This window comes from Notolepis coatsorum (assembly GCF_963971535.1).
Source record: "Notolepis coatsorum genome assembly, chromosome: 13".
NCBI lineage: Eukaryota > Metazoa > Chordata > Actinopteri > Aulopiformes > Paralepididae > Notolepis > Notolepis coatsorum.
Window position 1 is genome coordinate 107,553,314 of NC_140177.1, and position 20,146 is coordinate 107,573,459.

General features: G+C 42.2%; 1 protein-coding gene across 1 annotated transcript in view; it reads right to left on the minus strand.

Moving 5' to 3' along the window:
* LOC311239456 (CREB-regulated transcription coactivator 1-like) overlaps positions 1-19,308 on the minus strand; it is a gene marked incomplete at its 5' end in the record, with an annotated part of 140,486 nt that extends 121,178 nt beyond the window's left edge. The window contains 1 exon segment of the mRNA XM_084327764.1: positions 19,183-19,308. Within this exon segment, the coding sequence (XP_084183890.1) occupies positions 19,183-19,308 (126 nt within the window).
* Positions 19,309-20,146: the final 838 nt, after the last annotated feature.

Below are 20,146 nucleotides of genomic sequence, written 5' to 3' on the forward strand. Positions count from 1 at the left end.
ATCCACAATAACGCCTCCTGGTTAACTAGAATGGCACTCAAGAGAGATGCTACCCGCCTGACAGCATCTGTCTAATAATAATAATAATAATAATAATACATTTAATTATTTTGTAACGCACTTTATATTTGTAACAATCTCAAAGTGCTACATGAAAGGAGATAAAGATAAAAAGAAAATGTTAATGAATAAAACAACCAATGAAATGAAAGAAACATTCAGATCAAAGTCAGCTCTAGACAGCTAAAAAATAAAAGATTACGTTTTTAAAAACATACAAGGCATCAGTAGGTCCATTTAGGCAAATGCCTTGTTAAAAAGTAATGTTTTTAGTCCCCTTTTGAATGCCTCAACGGACTGTGGTGCTCTCAGATGGTCGGAGAGGGCATTCCACAGCCAAGGAACAGCTGAGCAGAAGGCCCTGTCGCCCACGGAGGTTCGTCTTGTGTTTGGGTTTGAGTGTGTTTGAGTTTCCAGAGCGGAGGGAGCGGGTGGAGGTCGGGGGAGCGATGAGTTCCTTTAGATAGGAGGGGGGCGTTGCTGTGGATGCACTGAAGAGTAAGGAGGGATACCTTGTACTCTATCCAGAAGGAGGTGGGGAGCCAGTGTAGAGACTACCTATAGATGCCCTTCCATATTCATGAGAATACCAAGTAGAGTGAGGAAACTCAAACTCACAACATTGTGTCATCCAAGTAGTGACCTCACCTCCCCACACAGAAAGCTAGTCAGTCATCATTTTGGCCCCCATAGCTACCTTTGTACTGTATATATTATGTAGGCTACATCAAGGGCTAATCTGTACAACCGTTGTTTTTTCAGCAAAAGAGGGTGGGGTTTGAGAGAGGTCAAATTGAAAGAAGGTATACTGTCATGGATCCATGCAAAGGTATGGAGTTTTACTATACCGTCGCCCATGATAATAGATATTGTAAACAAGTTCAACAATAGCTGTGACTGCATTCATGCATGCATTCATACACACACACACAGTGTGGCTGTGTGTGTGTGTGTGTGTGTGTGTGTGTGTGTGTGTCCGACGTCCTTGCCCTATGATCAAGCTTTCTACAAAGTTTGGTCATATTATGTGGATCTGTTTAGAAAGTAATGCGCTTTTTTGTTCTAGGCCACTCCCACTCCCATTTTTGCCAATTGGCATGAACAATTAATCAGCCGTCCTTTGCCTCATGACCTTTCCACAAAAAAAGGTCACTCCCATTACCACGCCACCTTCACACACACGCAACATTTCAACCTCCTATCGCCCAGCCCTATGACACACCTGGCATTCCATAGGAAGGATCTGACAATACAAGGCATCTACCAGGAATCCAACATAATACGGAGTGTGCGGCTGAATTAGCAGAGTCAACTCCCATTAGCCTTGTAACTAAGGGATCATATGGCACTGAGACTGGTGTCAAATATCAGGCTGAGTCCATCTTAATGGGGTCAGATTAATGGGTTAATGGGTTAATGTCTGGTCAGATCAGAGTTTATTTTGATAATAAAGTGGAATAGCCTAGCTAACAGGAGGACCCAGAAACAGCGGATCTCAAGGAAGAAAGAACATCATGGAAGGAAGCAGAGAAAATCGCCCAACACCGAACCAGCTGGAGAGAGTTCATGAATGACCTATGCTCCCCAAAGAGCAAAAGGGTTTAAGTCAAGTAAGTCAGCCTAGCTAACAAGAGAAATTACATGACAGAAAGCAAAGAGAAATGCCTTGATTTAGTTCCTTTTACACACATAGAAGCATGTTAGATCTGTTTCAGTAAGGAAATTGGATATCCCAGCCATTTTTTGTCCAATGACTCCAAATGAATGTGACAGCGGCTCAAGAGATAGATTGGTCGTCTGGTTAATCTGAAGGTTCCCGGTTTGATTCCTGGCTTTTCCTGGCTAGGCTTGCCATGGTAGTGGGTGATACCGGTGTTGCTCAGTGTCCAGGCATCCACTCCGTACACCACTTGTCCACCACCCCCATCGGGGTATGCTTTTTGATGGTCAATCTCGCATATCAGTGCCACCACGTTAGGGGTGGACGGTATGGTCTAAAATTTATATCACGGTATAATTTGAAGCATAGACGGTAACGGTATATATCACGGTATCAGTGTTTCCGTTAGAATAATTTTTTTTGCCTGATAGGCAGGCTATATAAATAATGACATCCTCAAGGCATGTAGATTTATAATATTTTAACTTAAAACTAGGCTACTTTTGCGTATAGTATATTATATTCCAAATAAAATAAGTCCAGAGACTCTGTGCTGCTGCCGACTTTAAATCAAATGAGTGTCTGTGGGCAGTCGCCCAACATTAATAAACAGCAGTCTGTTATAATCACATTTTTATGAGCTAACGAATTCCGTTATATTGGACATTTGTATTAATTATATCAAGCGAAGAACTGAGAAATTTGGCAGAGAGAGACGGCAACATTATCGTGGGTTTGCGTGATGACTCTCTCCACCTCGCAACGACTTATTTGCAAAGAGTATGTCGCTGCAGTGCAGAGCAGCAGATTCAGCTGTTTTAAGGCTCTATCTGGGGACCGCTCAACAGCGCCCCCCAACCAACAGCTGAATTGCCAATGGCTGAATTGGAGTACTGCATGGTGCCGGTACAGATGGGTGGGTTATGGTGGATTCTGCGGCTCTGCAGCTGCATATGCTTCGCGCAAAATCCAACATCCAGCTCGCGCTGCCCAGCCATCAGAACACTACACATCATAATGTTCACAGCAAACTGTAGTTGATCACCAGGTATGTTTTATTAACGTAGAATAATTCATATAAGAAAAACGATAGGGAAATATCTTACCTTTCTCCACTGGTTAAAAATGCCAGGAACTGAAATTGAAACTTGCTGTGCGCCGCGGTGATATGTGTGTTTATTATGAAATGACAATTGCGTGTTGACACGCCCACTGCGCGAAGCCTCCTAAATATCTTTTTCCAGTTTGCACATATCTATTATCTATGACTAATTCTATCTATTTTTAGGGGCAAATGCGAGTGAAATAGTCGCGCTGTGGTTACATGACGTCATTGCTATTTTAGAGCTGCTCTACCGGTTACAAGGTATAGTCAAAATCCATACCGTAGAGCAAATTCATACCGTTTATACCGTATACCGTATATACCGTCCACCCCTAGCCCACGTTCATCAAATAAAAAAGGTTGAATTTGTAAAATACTAAGCGTGTTATCAATACTTAGTCAGACAATATTATAAACTGAAAGTATCTGCGTGGACAGCAGAGCACCAACGCAAGAGACACCGGGTTCGACTCCGGCTGTCGGCGTTGCCTCCGGCTTGGGCCAGCCGTCATACTAACTCAATTGGCAGAGTTAGCGGGTGGAAGTTGATGGGTGGTAATCTGGACGTTGTGGACAGCGACTCCTACAGGTCGGTTGGGGGACGCCTGCACAGCAGAGACAGGAAAATGGCGGGGGTAGTGTGAGCCTCCCACACGTTACACCTCGCCAAATGAGAGTCCGCGCTGGCAGGTGAAAAGATGTGACAGGCTGCCTCCACATGTATCGGAGGGGACATGTGATGCAAGGCTTCTATCCTCCCTACAACCGACCAGTGGGGGGCATATGCGAGCAACGTTCAAAGACAGGGGAGGGGAGAATTGGCACGGCTAAATTGGGATGGGAGAAAAATTGAAAAAGAGGAGAAAAAGTGGATAAAAAAAAATAGACGTAGACGGACAGACACAGAGGGTCAATGTAGCTGCATAACATTCAAGATCAAAGTAAACGCTCTACAGATATTGAGCATAATTTTGCCCGGTGTCACCGGTAATACCAGTGTTACTTGTCACCACGGCAACGGTGGCAACCGTATTCCTGGCAGTGTGTTGAAGTGTCCTTGAGCAAGACACTTAACCCCTAACTGCTCCCAATGAGCAGGTTGGCACCTGGCATGATTGTCTCTGCCGTTGGTGGGTGAATGTGTGAGTGAGTGGGCTTTGGATAAAGCGCTATATAAATGCAGTCGATTTACCATTATGAATGGTGTTTATAAGTAGGGGTGCACCGATATATCGGTCGGGTATCGGTATCGGCCGATAAGTGCCTTGTTGACTGCTATCGGCCTATCGGCCGATAAGCTCAAATGTGCCGATAGCAGTCGCCGATAACTAACCATCCATTTGTGTAGCGTCAAAAGGCAAAAAAAAAAAAAGTTCACTCGCGACCCACCTGCACAACGCCCGCCGTCCCCCCCGCGGCCCACACACACACAAGCTACTGCATCAAAGTTACTATTTATGATTAACAAGGCATTCGTTTTGTGGCATTAACGTTATATAGTTAGTGTTACACGGACAATAACATCAGCATATTATTATTACCCATAGCAGCAAGGCATTACTCCGAGTCCGTTCATAGCCGGGAGGCAGAAGACTAACGTTACTGGTGAAAATGTGATTTACGTTGGAATACTCCTTTGCCAACTTGCTGTACTTTGCTTGCAGGTCTGCAGCCATTATTACTGGATTAAGAATAGCCCCAACTTTAGCCAACGTAACGTTATGGCTAAACCTTTAACATTAGTTAACCCTAGCTTTCGGTTAGCTGTTCAATGCATAGTAATAACACAACCAAGCGAATCCATCAGAGCTCCCCATCAACACCGCTCTGTCGGGAGGATGGCATTTAAGAAAGTATCTGCTGTTAAAATGACACAAACATTCGTTTTGTGGCATTAACGTTATTATAGTTAGTTACACGTTCAATTACATCAGCATAGTATTTACCCGAAGATAGCAAGCAAGCCGTGCATAGCTCGGTTACATTCCGTTGCTCATTCCGTACACAACTACACATTCTGCAATCTGTTAATAAAGTTTTCAACCAGACAAATGTATAGAAAGGCTTTGTTTTATTATAACATTTGTTGCAGTAAAATCATTGTGTCTCGTTTGGCCATCCTGTGGAGCGCGCTGGTCGGCGGGCACTGCCGGGCAGCTAACGTATTAGCTTGTTGTGGTTCTGAGTTTGACTCGCATTCTCGCAAGCAGATCATCAATGGCGGCATGCCCCGAAGTAGAAAAATGAATAAACGCTTGGTGGTAAGCAGGAGGTGGGTGCTAGCGGTGTGGCGTAATTGGCCGAATCGACTGTCAATCAAAATGGTTCCATTGCATTGGTTGAAAGCTCTGGTTGAGAGAATAGTATCCCGCTGCAGGCCGCCAGAATGGTTCCATTGCATTGGTTGAAAGCTCTGGTTGAGAAAATAGTATCCCTCTGCAGGCCGCCAGACGATACTGGGAGAGGGATCAGTGATACCATAAACATATTTCTTGATGTTTCCTTGTTTAAGTAAGTAAAGAGGCCTACAAATACAAACACACATACAAATATACAGTAGTTTCATTAAAAAAATTAAAAAAAATTAAAAAAAAACATTAAAAAAAATATTAAAAAAAATTAAAAATACTTATTTTTTGCCACAATTATCGGTATCGGTATCGGTATCGGCCGATTGTGTTAGTTGAACAATCGGTATCGGTATCGGTGGCCAATTTTCATATCGGTGCACCCCTATTTATAAGATAAGAGGTAGTTGTACGTGTAATACCAGAGGAGGCTTTCTGCCTGTCGCATCTCCACCAGCCTCCTTGAGCTGCAGCTACCCAGGTCATCATGATGCACTCCATCCCTTGCACCATACTGTACATGTAAATTAGACTGCATACACACCTGGAGGAGCCAGTCAGGTGACCTTAGTACAGTACAGAGAACGGGCATGTCACTGGAGTTATCAAGTGGGCACCCCCCATCATAGATGTTAGGCTTAGCCTATATTGTTGAGTAAAATAAATGGGTGAGATAGATACCCTGTATGTCAACCCTTTCACTACCACACTACAAAGGGTTAAAGCTTTCACTACCACATTACAAAGGGTTAAAGCTTCCACTACAAAGGGTTAAAGCTTCCACTACCACACTACAAAGGGTTAAAGCTTTCACTACCACACTACACAGGTTTAACGTTTTCACTACCACACTACAGAAGGTTAACCCTTTCACTACCCCACAACAGGCGGTTAACCCTTTCACTACCACACTACAGACGGGTAACCCTTTCACTACCACACCTTTCACTACCAACCGCCTGTAGTGTGGTAGTGAAAGGGTTAAAGATTAGTCGTCTAATTCAGGGGTACCCAAACTTTTCAGGCCGCGACCCAAAAATAACGGTGTCAGAGAGCCGTGACCCCCACTATTATAGGAGGTAAAAAAAATATATAATTTTTATTTTTTTTATAAATGGAAATGTATGGTTGAAACATGCACACGTTCAAACGCACACACACTAATAAGCATTGGAGGCTTTTGTTTTAACCAGGGCCGGACTGGGGAAATCATTCAGGCCAGGAAATATAGTGCAAAATATAGCCCCAGTCAGGCCACTTTTTAAGCAGGGGGTCTGGGTCCCCCACCAGGACATTTCTTGTTACAAAGACTTAATTTCCTGCATTCTGGTGCAGGCATTTTTTTATTTGTACCCTTTAAATGCCAGTGTTTGTGATGGCATCACAAATTATTGTTAAAAAACAGGCTAGCATATGTATGATTAGCAACAACACTGATTTTGATGGATTTTCAGTTTTTTTGTAATGTCAGATTGAAAATAATATAATATTTTATTGAACTTCAGAACCTGATCATAACACCACATACCGGTATTAATTTTATAATTCTAACCATTTAAATGCCAGTGTGTGTGATGGCATATATTTGCAATATATCAAATGCAAAGTAGATTTTTCTGGGGGGGATTATTACAGGCTAGCATGTGTCAATGATTAGCAACAACAGTTTTTTGTAAGGGTCCCGCCTCCACCAATCACATGCGGCTCCTTTTGTGTGTGTGTGTGTGAGAGCAAGAGAGAGAGAGAGAGAGAGAGAGAGAGAGAGAGAGAGAGAGAGAGAGAGAGAGAGAGAGAGAGAGAGAGAGAGAGATAGTTCTCCAACTTGTGTGAGTTGCAGTGATCTCCTGGTTGTTCCCCACCTAGGTTATCTAACTATTGCGCTGCTGCAACTAGAAACACTGTCCTGGCCTAAATATGATATCACGATATTTTCTGACCTTTCGGCGATACACGATACACATCACGATGTTTTTCCTTTTTTCCCCAAACAATTCATTATGATGTTTACCAAGACAGTATTTGAGTTTGCAAGCTAACATTAAAGACAAAAGACTCATGCATTTAGCATTTTTATATTATATATTAGATTTAGATTATTGGATTCTTAGATTATATATTTAGCATTTTAGCCTGTTAAAATATTTTAGTTAACAAGACTAAAAGACTACAATATGACTACAACGATTTAATGACGGCTTCCTGTCCTCGCATTCCATTTCCGGTTAACGTAAAATTTTCAACAACAGATTTCTGCTAATTAAACACTTCATGGAAACGGAGTAACGTTAACGTTATGTTGAGTTCATACGTGTAGTGTAGTATGAACTCGACATAACGTTAACATTACTCCGTGTCCACTGTTGAGTCGCAGATGGATGACACTAGTCTGTTAGCTCCGTAGCTAATCCGCTCATAGACTACCGATAGCAGTACCGTTAACGTCAGTTTATCAATACTCCTGGGTTTCGGGGGGCATCCCTAGCACAGAGCCACCGCCTCTCTGGCTAGGTGTGTGCGCTTGCGTGCGTATATGTGCATGTAGATGACGTAATTTGGGCAAGTGTGTGTGTGACTAACTTTTTTTTCTGCGAGAGGGAGAGGAAAGCATTTAGCACTGTGCTTGTAAGTCTCATCTCAGCCGTGGCGGCCTCTAACGCGAGGGCAAAACATCACGATATCCACGATACGTTTAAAAAGTGTATCGTTAATGAACTGTACCCAATATTTATATAATATCGTCATAGCGCCCAGCCCTAATTGATGCACAATCTCAAAAAGTAGAATTGCGATTATTAAATGAATCTCTCAAGCCCTGCCCACTTGTATTGATCTCCAATCATTACAGTTGTGTGGGAAGCAAGAAAAGATTGGAGAATTGGAGAAAAGAAAGTGGGGTTTGAGAAACGTCAGTTACTACAAGTAAGGGTAACACGAATAACTTGGCTCTGCTAATGTATATCGTGCTTCCATTCAAACAGACGGCAACAAACGTGAAGTCAAGTGTCACTCGTTTGATACTTCCTCTACATACTCTGGCAATACCTGGCCAGGGTACTCCTGGGTCCTAGTGCCAAGTTACACTATATGTTATGTGTGCACATGTATTTTATGTTAATAAAATTGCATTTATCTATAGTCCTAATTCTTTAATTTTTTTTATCCACTTTTTCTCCTTATTTTCTATTTTTCTTCCATCCCAATTTCGTATTGCCAATTCTCCCTCCCCTGTCTTGAACGTTGCTAGACTATGCCTCCCACTGGTTGGCTGTAGTGAGGATAGAAGCCTTGCATCACGTGTCCCCTCCGGTACACGAGGAGGCAGCCTGTCGCATCTTTTCACCAGACAATGCGGACTCTGTGGCGAGGAGTAACGCGTGGGAGTAGGGGTGGACGGTATAAACGGTATACGGTATAAACGGTATGAATTTGCTCTACGGTATGGATTTTGACTATACCTTGTAACCGGTAGAGCAGCTCTAAAATAGCAATGACGTCATGTAACCACAGCGCGACTATTTCACTCGCATTTGCCCCTAAAAATAGATAGAATTAGTCATAGATAATAGATATGTGCAAACTGGAAAAAGATATTTAGGAGGCTTCGCGCAGTGGGCGTGTCAACACGCAATTGTCATTTCATAATAAACACATATCACCGCGGCGCACAGCAAGTTTCAATTTCAGGGTGGGGGGGCGCTGTTGAGCCGGGCCTGTGACCGGACCTGAAAGCGCCCCTACTCTGCGGCTCTGCAGTTGCATACTATTAGGATTCGTTGGGAGCAGCACGGAGTCTCGACTCGGGACTTATTTTATTTGGAATATAATGACTGTATACGCAAAAGTAGCCTAGTTTTAAGTTAAAATATTATAAATCTACATGCCTTGAGGATGTCATTATTTATATAGCCTGCCTATCAGGCAAAAAAAATTATTCTAACGGAAACACTGATACGTGATATATACCGTTACCGTCTATGCTTCAAATTATACCGTGATATAAATTTTAGACCATACCGTCCACCCCTGCTCACACTGCCCCCGATACTTCCTGTCTCTGCTGTACAGGCAGCGTCTATTCTTATCCTAACGCATGTTTGCTTCCGCGTTCGCGTTTTGCGCTCTGATTAGCCACTGACCGACGTACGCTAGTTACGCCCCCCCCCCCGGTAAGTTATCTACGCCAGTTATCTACGCCAGTTCGCCTCCACTAACAGCTGTTTCCGTGACTTTATGTGCAGTGCTTAGAAATGCCGGTTCATTCATGCTTTGAGGCACAATTCCTGACAGGATTTTATAATATTGTATTTTTTAATAGTAAGTCCTACTGTAGAACATGACATATTAGCATGACATCTGATTTATTAATGCCAATACTAAAGATTAGGGACAAACGCAATTGGCACAAGTGTAAATCATGGATTAGTCCAGTGCTTCTCAAACTTTCTCTGTCGGGCCCCCCTTTGGCGGACCAAAATATTTTGTCCCCCCCCCCTTGCCCCAACAAAATAGTCATGAAATGGGCCATGTTTAAATTTATTGAAATAACACCAATATCGTGACCTTTCAAATTGGCCCTATATTTTGTTTTCAGAGCTGTCATGGATGAAAAGCCAGCTTCACACAGATACTGTATGTGGTGCTGAATGGTATCAACACCTTAACTGCTGCATCATGAGATACTTGGTGGGCCATGAGATGAGATACTTGGTACTCAGCACCACACTCTGAAACTAGCTCTCTAGGTGGTATCAGATGAGATTTCAAAGAGTTCTTCCAAGAGTTTAGATGGAGATGTGTCAGGAAGCTTTGTCTCAATGTTGTCTGTAAAGGTTTTTTTTATCCAGAGTAACTTGGTGATCCTTTTCTGTGTTTTATTAAATAATGATTTTCAGATTTTGAGAAATGGTATTTTCATGGAGAACAGTGCAGCTGCAACAGATAGCACTTTAGTGAAAATTTTCTGGAATAAAAAAAAAAAAAAAAAAAAAAAAAAAAAATTTAAATAAATCTCAAGGCCCCCCCTGTCATGCCTCTGCGCCCCCCCTGGGGGGCGCGCCCCCCACTTTGAGAAACACTGGATTAGTCACTCAGTTTTAACATTCGATTTAGCTCACCTCGTTAGTCTGATGGCTGTGGATCCAAGTTCAAATCACTCTTGGTTCAAGTTTTTTTTTTTTTTACGTTTAATTAATTTATCCACTCTGGTTGGTGTGTATGTATATGTATGTATTGTGCTGTATAATGACAATTGACAATACATTTGAATCGAATCTCATTTTGAAATCGCTACCTGTTGAGTGGATCACCATGGTGCAATGCAATCACGTCCGAAGCTATCTGCCACTGTCGTGTCCATAGGCAGCGTAGCAATTTAAAAATGAGATTCGATTAAAATGTATTGTCATTATACAGCACAATACATACATATACATACACACCATCCAACCAGAGTGGATAAATTAATTAAACGTAATAAAAAAAAAATATTGAACCAAGAGTGATTTGAACTTGTGACCATAGGATCCACAGCCATCAGACTAACGAGGTGAGCTAAGTCGGATGTTAAAACTGAGTGACTAATCCATGATTTACACTTGTGCCAATTGCGTTTGTACCTAATCTTTAGTATTGGCATTAATAAATCAGATGTCATGCTAATATGTCATGTTCTACAGTAGGACTTACTATTATAAAATACAATATTATAAAATCCTGTCAGGAATTGTGCCTCAAAGCATGAATGAACCGGCATTTACCGGCATTTCTAAGCACCGCACTTTAGCGCACATAAAGTCACGGAAACAGCTGTTCGCAGAGGCGAACTGGCGTAGATAACTTACCGGGGGGGGGGGGGGGGGGGCGTAACTAGCGTACGTCAGTGGCCAATCAGAGCGCAAAACGCGAACGCGAACGCGGAAGCAAACATGCGTTAGGATAAAAATAGACGTGTACAGGCGTCACCCAACCGACCTGTAGGAGTCGCTGTCCACAACGTCCAATCCCCACCCATCGACTTTCCACCCGCTACCTCTGCCAATTGAGATAGTATGACGACTGGCCCAAGCCGTAGGCAATGCTGACTCGGGGAGTCGAGACCGGAGTCTCTTGCATTGGTGACGAGCGCAATCTCCGCTACGCCACCCAGCCGCCCCCGTATAGTCCTAATTCTGTTAGATGTCACAAAGAAGGGTGTATCCGAAAGCTGTCTACAACATTTGTAACAGGTGATGAAAAAGTCAACAAATAATGAACTGTATTAGACATTAGTTAATGATGAATAGGCTTCACTTTAGATTAGGGCACACAATAGCATCTGCAAATGATTTATAGATGTTTTATGAATGTCTTAACAAATAATTTGTTAAACATGATAAGACATGTCTGGTAATTGCTTCGTGTGTATTCATAAAAGTCCACAAATAAACAAACTATTAGACATTTGTTAATGATGAATAGGCTTCACTTTAGATTAGGGCACACAATAGCATCTGTAAATGATTTATAGATGTTTTATGAATGTCTTAACAAATCATTTGTTGAACATGAATAAATAAATGGAGGTACAGTATAGTTGTTTTTTCATATCCATTTTTCAAAGCATCTACAAATGAGTTATAAATAATGTAGAACTAATTTGTAAATGTTATACAAATATAGTTATAAATGATTTAATAATAATTTACGAATGTACAGTATATAAATGGTTTGTTCATGATTAGTTAATTATCTACAAATACCTTATAAAGGTCTTATAACTGAGTGTTATTATAAAGTGTTTCCCGAGTGAGCTATATGCCTCATAACAGAATTTATTCACAAACAGCCTTGAGTTCCTTTTCCCAATTCCCATTAGCTGAACCATAACCGCTCTAATTGAATTTTCTCACACAAGCACACCATTGACTGAACAGGATATGAAATCTAATAACAATCGCTAAGCCTGCATCTCTGGGAAGGAGGGCGGGCTATTTTGACTAGTAGCCACTAATCTCTAGTAGCCACTAATCTCACTTGTACAGAGTACATTTTTTATGTGTGTATTTATTTTGTTGACAAAGGATTACATATTGTAACATTTCAGGTTCAGCCTGGTTGATCTAAATCATTCTGACGGACGGACGGACGGACAGACAGACAGACAGACAGACAGACAGACAGACAGACAGACAGACAGACAGACAGACAGACAGACAGACAGACAGACAGACAGACAGACAGACAGACAGACAGACAGACAGACAGACAGACAGACAGACAGACAGACAGACAGGACACCATTGTTTAACTGTTTTAAAAGCCATGCATAGGCCTACATCTTGATCATCCTGATCTTGGTCAGAAATAGCTAAACATAAATTAAATAAAGGTGATACATCCATAAAACAAGCTGCCCTCCACAATCCTAGAGTGAATCATTTTAATCCTTTGTATCATTAGAGACACAGAGAGAAACATTGGAGACAGAGAGAGACAGAGACACAGAGAGAAACATGGAGACAGAGAGACATGCAGAGACACAGAGAGAACATGGAGACAGAGAGAGACAGACAGAGACAGAGAGAAACATGGAGACGGAGAGACAGACAGAGACACAGATAAACATAGAGACAGACAGACAGAGAGAGAAACATGGAGACAGAGAGACAGTCAGAGATAAACATGGAGACAGAGAGAGACAGGCAGATACAGAGACACAGAGAGAAACATGGAGACAGAGACAGACAGGCAGAGACACAGAGAGAAACATGGAGACAGAGAGAGACAGGCAGAGACACAGAGAGAAACATGGAGACAGAGAGAGACAGGCAGAGACAGAGAGAGACAGAGAAACATGGAGACAGAGAGACAGGCAGAGACACAGAGAGAGAAACATGGAGACAGAGAGAGACAGACAGAGACAGAGATAAACATGGAGACAGAGAGAGAGACAGGCAGAGACACAGAGAGAAACATGGCGACAGAGAGAGACAGACAGACAGAGTGAGAGAGAGACAGGCAGATACACAGAGAGAGAAACATGGAGACAGAGAGACAGGCAGAGACACAGAGAGAAACATGGAGACAGAGAGAGACAGACAGACAGAGTGAGACACATGGAGACAGAGAGAGACAGTCAGAGAAACATGGAGACAGAGAGACAGACAGAGACACAGAGAGAAACATGGAGACAGAGAGAGACAGACAGACAGACAGACAGACAGACAGACAGACAGACAGACAGACAGAGACACAGAGAGAAACATGGAGACAGAGAGACAGGCAGAGAGAAACATGGAGACAGAGAGAGACAGATAGACAGACAGGCAGGCAGAGACACAGAGAGAGAAACATGGAGACAGAGAGAGACAGACAGATACACACAGGGAAACATGGAGACAGACAGACAGAGACACAGAGAGAAACATGGAGACAGATAGAGACAGACAGACAGAGACACAGAGATAAACATGGGAACAGAGAGAGACAGGCAGATACACAGAGAAAGAAACATGGAGACAGAGAGAGACAGGCAGAGACACATGGAGACAGAGAGAGACAGGCAGAGACACAGAGAGAAACATGGAGACAGAGAGAGACAGGCAGAGACACAGAGAGAAACATGGAGACAGAGAGAGACAGGCAGAGACACATGGAGACAGAGAGAGACTGGTAGACTGCTGCTGAATTTGCCATGCTACATATTGTACACAATTCTTTAGTATGTGATCTGTTAGTATGCAAATGTAAAAGAGATGTGTATGAATACTAAAAAATACCAACATTTGAAGTGTGGAGTGGAAGGTTGCTGATTGTTTCAATCACACAATTCTATGCCCAAAATATCAAATATGACAATATTTTTCAGAAATTTGGTGGTATAATGGTATTTGACTATGTTTTTCCAGTACGAATTGCAATGTGATATGACATCTTTATCTTTATGACACAAGATATTCTGTTAACCTTCCGGTGCTAATCTTCGGTTCCGGGTCAGTGAACATTTCACAAATGCACATTAAACACAACAACATGCTAGCCATCATTTGTGTGCTGTTGTTTTTTTGTAAAACTGATATCCTCCTGATTAGACATCTTTCTTGTAATACAATTGTCATGGTCTTATTTAATTCAAATTAGTCTATTGTACTCTATTTTTTTTATATTGCTGCAAAGGCATTTCTTTATTTGAATAACTTAAATATACAGTCAAATATACAGTATGTTTATTCACGGTTAAACCTTCCAGGCCTAATTTCCAGTTCCAGGTCAGTGAACATTTCCCAAACATCATTAAACTCAACAACATTCTAGACACATTTGTGTGTTGTTATTTATTTATTTTAGCAAAATTGACAGTATATCCTCCTGATTGCACTGCTAGCACGGGGTGGAAACTGTGAGTAAACCTCTGGTTCTGGTATTACAAACACAGTAAACCTCTGGTTCTGGCATTACAAACAGTGAGTAAACCTCTGGTTCTGGTATTACAAACAGTGAGTAAACCTCTGGTTCTGGTATTACAAACAGTGAGTAAACCTCTGGTAATGGTATTACACTCTGGTTCTGGTATTACAAACAGTGAGTAAACCTCTGGTGCTGGTATTACAAACAGTGAGTAAACCTCTGGTTCTGGTATTACAAACACAGTAAACCTCTGGTTCTGGTATTACAAACAGTGAGTAAAGGCCTCTACATGCTAGAGCAACTTCAAAGCAACTGCAACAAAACATCAGCGCGATTTCAATGCGGTTGTTGCAGAGGGTCTTGTAGACTGTGTTGCGAGGATGTTGCGTACAGTACATCTCTCTCAAATCTAATCTGAAGAACCTTGCGCTGATGTTGCGTAGCAGTGATTGGTTGGTTAGCGAATGGGGGCGGGGCTGTCATAGAATAATATTGGTCCCGCAGGGAGGAATACCATCCTCCATTGTTGTAGCCAGCAAGCTATGCTATCAATATTAGCTAAATAATTAGCGTCATAGCTGGCCTTTTTCTGAAAACCCAAGCACATATTGTTCCATAGCATACGCCTTCAGTTGATCATGACAAATCCTCTCTTACCTTGATGATTAAAAAGCCTCCATAATTTAGTAAATAAAGCTGTAGCCAGCCAGCTAGCATTGATGCTATACAAAATGCTATCCACATTAGCTACATAGCTAACCAACTAAATACAATGGTATCCTGAGGTAACGTTAAATACAACGTTTGCTAGTCGAAATGACTGGACACACACAGGGACAAGTTAAACATCAATCAAATTAATTTATTCCAACAGGTAGTTTGAGCTGCATGTGAGCCGAGGTCTTTCTCTCCTCTCCATTGGAAACTAATGACGTTAGGTTAGCTCGAAAAAGCACAGAACCGGTCTGGCCGACAAAAGTTAAGCTGCTAGCAACAGACATACTTCCGGTCGGGGGATTTCAAAATAAAAGAGCGACGTCTAAAAGCACCGTAAATACGTTTATTTTGTACATTATCTAACGTTAACACAAACCTAAACTAACTTTAGATTAGTTTAGGTTCGTGTAACGTTAGATATTGTAAAAAATAAATGTATTTACGGTGCTTTTAGACGTCGCTCTTTTATTTTGAAACCCCCCGCCCGGAAGTAAAAATGATGCTTATTTTTCTGCTTGTTATCAATGGGTTGGTTGAGAAGGGAAGTGTCATCTATCTAGGGAACCTAGCTACATACGGGGTACAATGTTACATAGGCTGTGCGTTGATGTTGCAGAAGCATAAAGGCAGACTGTCTGCAACACCGTTGCTTTGTCGATGTTGTGGTGCAGTTGCTTTGAAGTTGCTGTAGCATGTAGAGGCCTTAAACCTCTGGTTCTGGTGTTACAAACACAGTAAACCTCTGGTTCTGGTATTACAAACAGTGAGTAAACCTCTGTTTCTGGTATTACAAACAGTGAGTAAACCTCTAGTCCTGGTATTACAAACAGTGAGTAAACCTCTGGTTCTGGTATTACAAACAGTGAGTAAACCTCTGGTTCTGGTATTACAAACAGTGAGTAAACCTCTGGTCCGTTCTGGTATTACAAACAGTGAGTAAACCTCTGGTCTAGGCCTGCCACGATAACACATTTTGCTGGGCGATTAATTGCCCCTGAAAATATCGCGATAAGCGATATTATTGCGACCGGTTAGAGAATTTTTTTTGAGAAATTTATTTCCCAAAACTTTTATTTTGAAGCCCACCGCTCCGTCTTTTCCGGTGTTTGACTTTTATTTTGAAGCCCACCGACCGGACCGGAAGTATTGTTGTGATTATCCTAAGCAGAAACTATGAGCCGACAACATGTCTCGTCCGGTCCGGTTCTGTTTTTGAGCTAATGATAAAACAAATAGTTGGTGAACAACTAACTTTCGGTTAGTTTTAACGTTAGCTACTAACGTTAGATGCAGCTACTACAGGCAATCAACGATGAGGAGGAAGCGTCAAAGCAGTAATAGAATAGCTGTGGTGCGTAAGCACTGCAGCACGACTCGAAACTACCGGAGTGTTATAATAAATTAATTCATGTTTAACTTGTCCCCGTGTCCAGTCCTTTGACTAGCCCCACCCGTTCATTGTAAACAATGATGCATGTAATTGTATTAACGTTATTCTGTGTTGTACTTGTAGCTATGCTATACGTTGTATTTCGTTTGTTAGATATTTAGCTAATGTTGTTAGCATGGAATGAGAATCAAAGCTCTATCTTTCATCTTTATTTAGCAGTCCAGTTTCTCCGGGCAGTAGCGAGTAACTACTTGGGTCTAAAAATAGCTAACGTTACACTACAAATAATGCTACTTGGTTAAAAGGAGCAACACTATTGAGAAATGTCTATGTGGCGTTGCCCCACGGAGCTCCCGTGCTGTACTCTAGTAACGTCAGCGGCCCGCCTCCCAACACGGACAGTGACTGAAGGGGCACTGGTTCCGCCTCATTAAAACAAACGCGCAAATAGCAATTAATAGCGCCCGTCAAAATCATTGCATTCATTTTAATTATCGCAGCAATTAATCGATTTATTGCTTATCGTGGCAGGCCTACTCTGGTCCGTTCTGGTATTACAAACAGTGAGTAAACCTCTGGTTCTGGTATTACAAACAGTGAGTAAACCTCTGGTTCTGGTATTACAAACAGTGAGTAAACCTCTGGTTCTGGTATTACAAACACAGTAAACCTCTGGTTCTGGTATTACAAACAGTGAGTAAACCTCTGGTTCTGGTATTACAAACAGTGAGTAAACCTCTGGTTCTGGTATTACAAACAGTGAGTAAACCTCTGGTTCTGGTATTACAAACAGTGAGTAAACCTCTGGTTCTGGTATTACAAACAGTGAGTAAACCTCTGGTTCTGGTATTACAAACAGTGAGTAAACCTCTGGTATTACAAACGGCCACTTCCACCCGGGTGTGCATGTCCTCCAAAGTATGTAGTATGTAGTACGTCACACGTTCTGCACTCCGTACTGAAACGTAAGCTCCAACAGTATGTGTTGATCTACATGCTTAAAAGTAGGCTACATAGAACATACTTTGAATTCAGATGCAGAGACAGAGAGAGAGGCAGAGAGAGAGGCAGTGAGAGAGAAAGAGCGAGAGAGAGAGACACACACACAGAGAGAGGCAGAGGCAGAGAGAGAGAGAGAGAGAGAGAGAGAGAGAGAGAGAGAGAGAGAGAGAGAGGAGAGAAAGAGAGAGATCTAGGGGTGAATCTCTAAGGCCCAAGCCAAACTTTCTCAAGATGACAGCGTGTGCGTGTGTGTGTCATTAAGACGTGAATCGCTGTGTAATATTTTGGTCTCTGCAAGTTTGAGTTACAAAAGCTGTCCGACTACAGAGCGACCCCAACAACATTTAAACCAATGGAAAACAAATGAAAAACAATGTTTCGTCTCTTCTTGTCCTGCATGCTTGTTGATGCATTTGCTCTGTGTGCTTTCTATTATTGGGCTACTCACTACTAGTTGTTGTATGTACTTTTGTATTTTTAACATTTCTGTGTGGGTTGCAACACTGCTGTGTTAAATGTACTGTAACCGTTTCGATTTTAACAGACACAGAATAACCGGTAGCCTGTAAAATGATATATCTTAAGGATGAGAAAAATTAAACTTAAAAGGTATCCTGAACTAAAATGTTACAGCATTAGAGCATGGCAGGCTAATTTACAAATGGTAATGGTGTCTCATTCACATTGTCAGGTTTTGTTATGACTACATAACAGCCTAAACAATACACGCACATGCACGCTGCACACACTTCATTAATGTGCCACGTCTGCATAATTACAGAACACAAAATACAATCCCTATACACACCATGCCTGTTCCCAAGGGCAGGGTAGTAGTGCAAACACTACAAAACCAACAATATCCATGTCCAACCAACCCACAACCATTCAGCCGCAGTCACTAGGCCAGCTTCTGTAGGCTACTAGGATTTATTTTGGAGCTGAGGCCCGCGATGCATGCGGCTCATAATCACCGTATCTGCTGGCTTTATCTTTGATGTGGCTGTCAATCACACAGGGCAATGCAGAAGGCCTAGCTACCTGTCTGACAAGTTCAACAATGCTACCGCAGACAAATACACAGCCTTAACGTCTGAAGGGTTAACAACCTGTTTTTAAATACACGCATGATGTCGTACACTCAAACGGTTATAATATGCATCTGCCGCGTCTCTCTGGCTTTGAGAGCAAAAACCAAGACTGCATTTTGAGGCGCGCTGTCAAATACGCATGCACGCCCCTTTGCGTTGCACACTGATCTGGGACAACATTGTGCAACTTTTTCGAACGAATGTCCATGTCATACACATATTTAACTGACAGGATGGGAAGATATTAACAGTTTAATCGTTGTCGTTCGTGGGGGAAAAGGGTACTCATGGGGCTCGAAACGCCGTTTGTTATTGTTTACCTATGTGGCCAGCCAGGCTGCGTGCCGCGCCGCTCTGCTACTATGCAGAATTTGACAGCTCGCCGACAATAAACGGGAAAAAGGGGTAAAATCCTAGCTCCTTACCCTTGCTGCTCGGGTAATGCTCAGGTCTTTCATCACTTCCTCAAACGCCGCCGTCTCCTCTGCCTGCTTCTGATTATGTAAAGCGATTTTCTCGCTAAATTTTCGCGGATTGTTCGAAGTCGCCATGTTTCGCTCTTCTGCTCCGCGCTCCTTCGACGTTGCGTGCTCACGTCCTTGCGCGTGGGCGTAGTTAACGCGCACCGCACATCTGGACTGCATGCTGCACTTTTTAAAATGTGATTAGTGTGTTATGTTTATATTTCATTATTTCCCTAAACACTAAATTGTTGTATTTCCCTTATATCCATTCAATAATGGTTGGGCACCACAGCAAGACAACTGGCACAGCTGCCAAAGGAAATGTAAAATAAATAAATATTATGATACAGCCAGTCAAACCAAAACACAAACACACATTAGATATGTTTTTGTTTTACATGTTTGTCTTTAACCATACTAAAGACACATAAAATGACAACACCACCATGGTTTATGGTGAGATGGCAACTTCACACTTCACATCATCACAGGGGTAAATCCAGGGGTGCTATAGGGGTGCAACTGCTCCTGGTCCCATGGGGGTCCCAAAGAGAGGCTGGTTATAGCATGTCCCATGTCTTATAAATAGCCTTTTCCAGTGTTTAGCATTGTTTTCTAGCAATGTGGGGTTGTATAAATGGGGTCTGTGTCTCTAATTCTCATTTTGGCTAATCAGTCCACTTAGTATGTCACAAGATCCACTGAACTAAGCCATTCTGAATTTCGCGTACCTGTGACGCCCAAGAATTCTCATCTGCATAACTAACACCCCCTCTATGGTTGTAGCGCACAGTGCACACACTCAACCATTCGCTCAACAACAGAGCGAGTGGAAATACTGACACTTCCTCAAACGGGTTGACGTGGCGCGGGTGCCGACAGAGAGAATCAACAATTCGCTCAACAACGGAGCGAGTGGGAATAA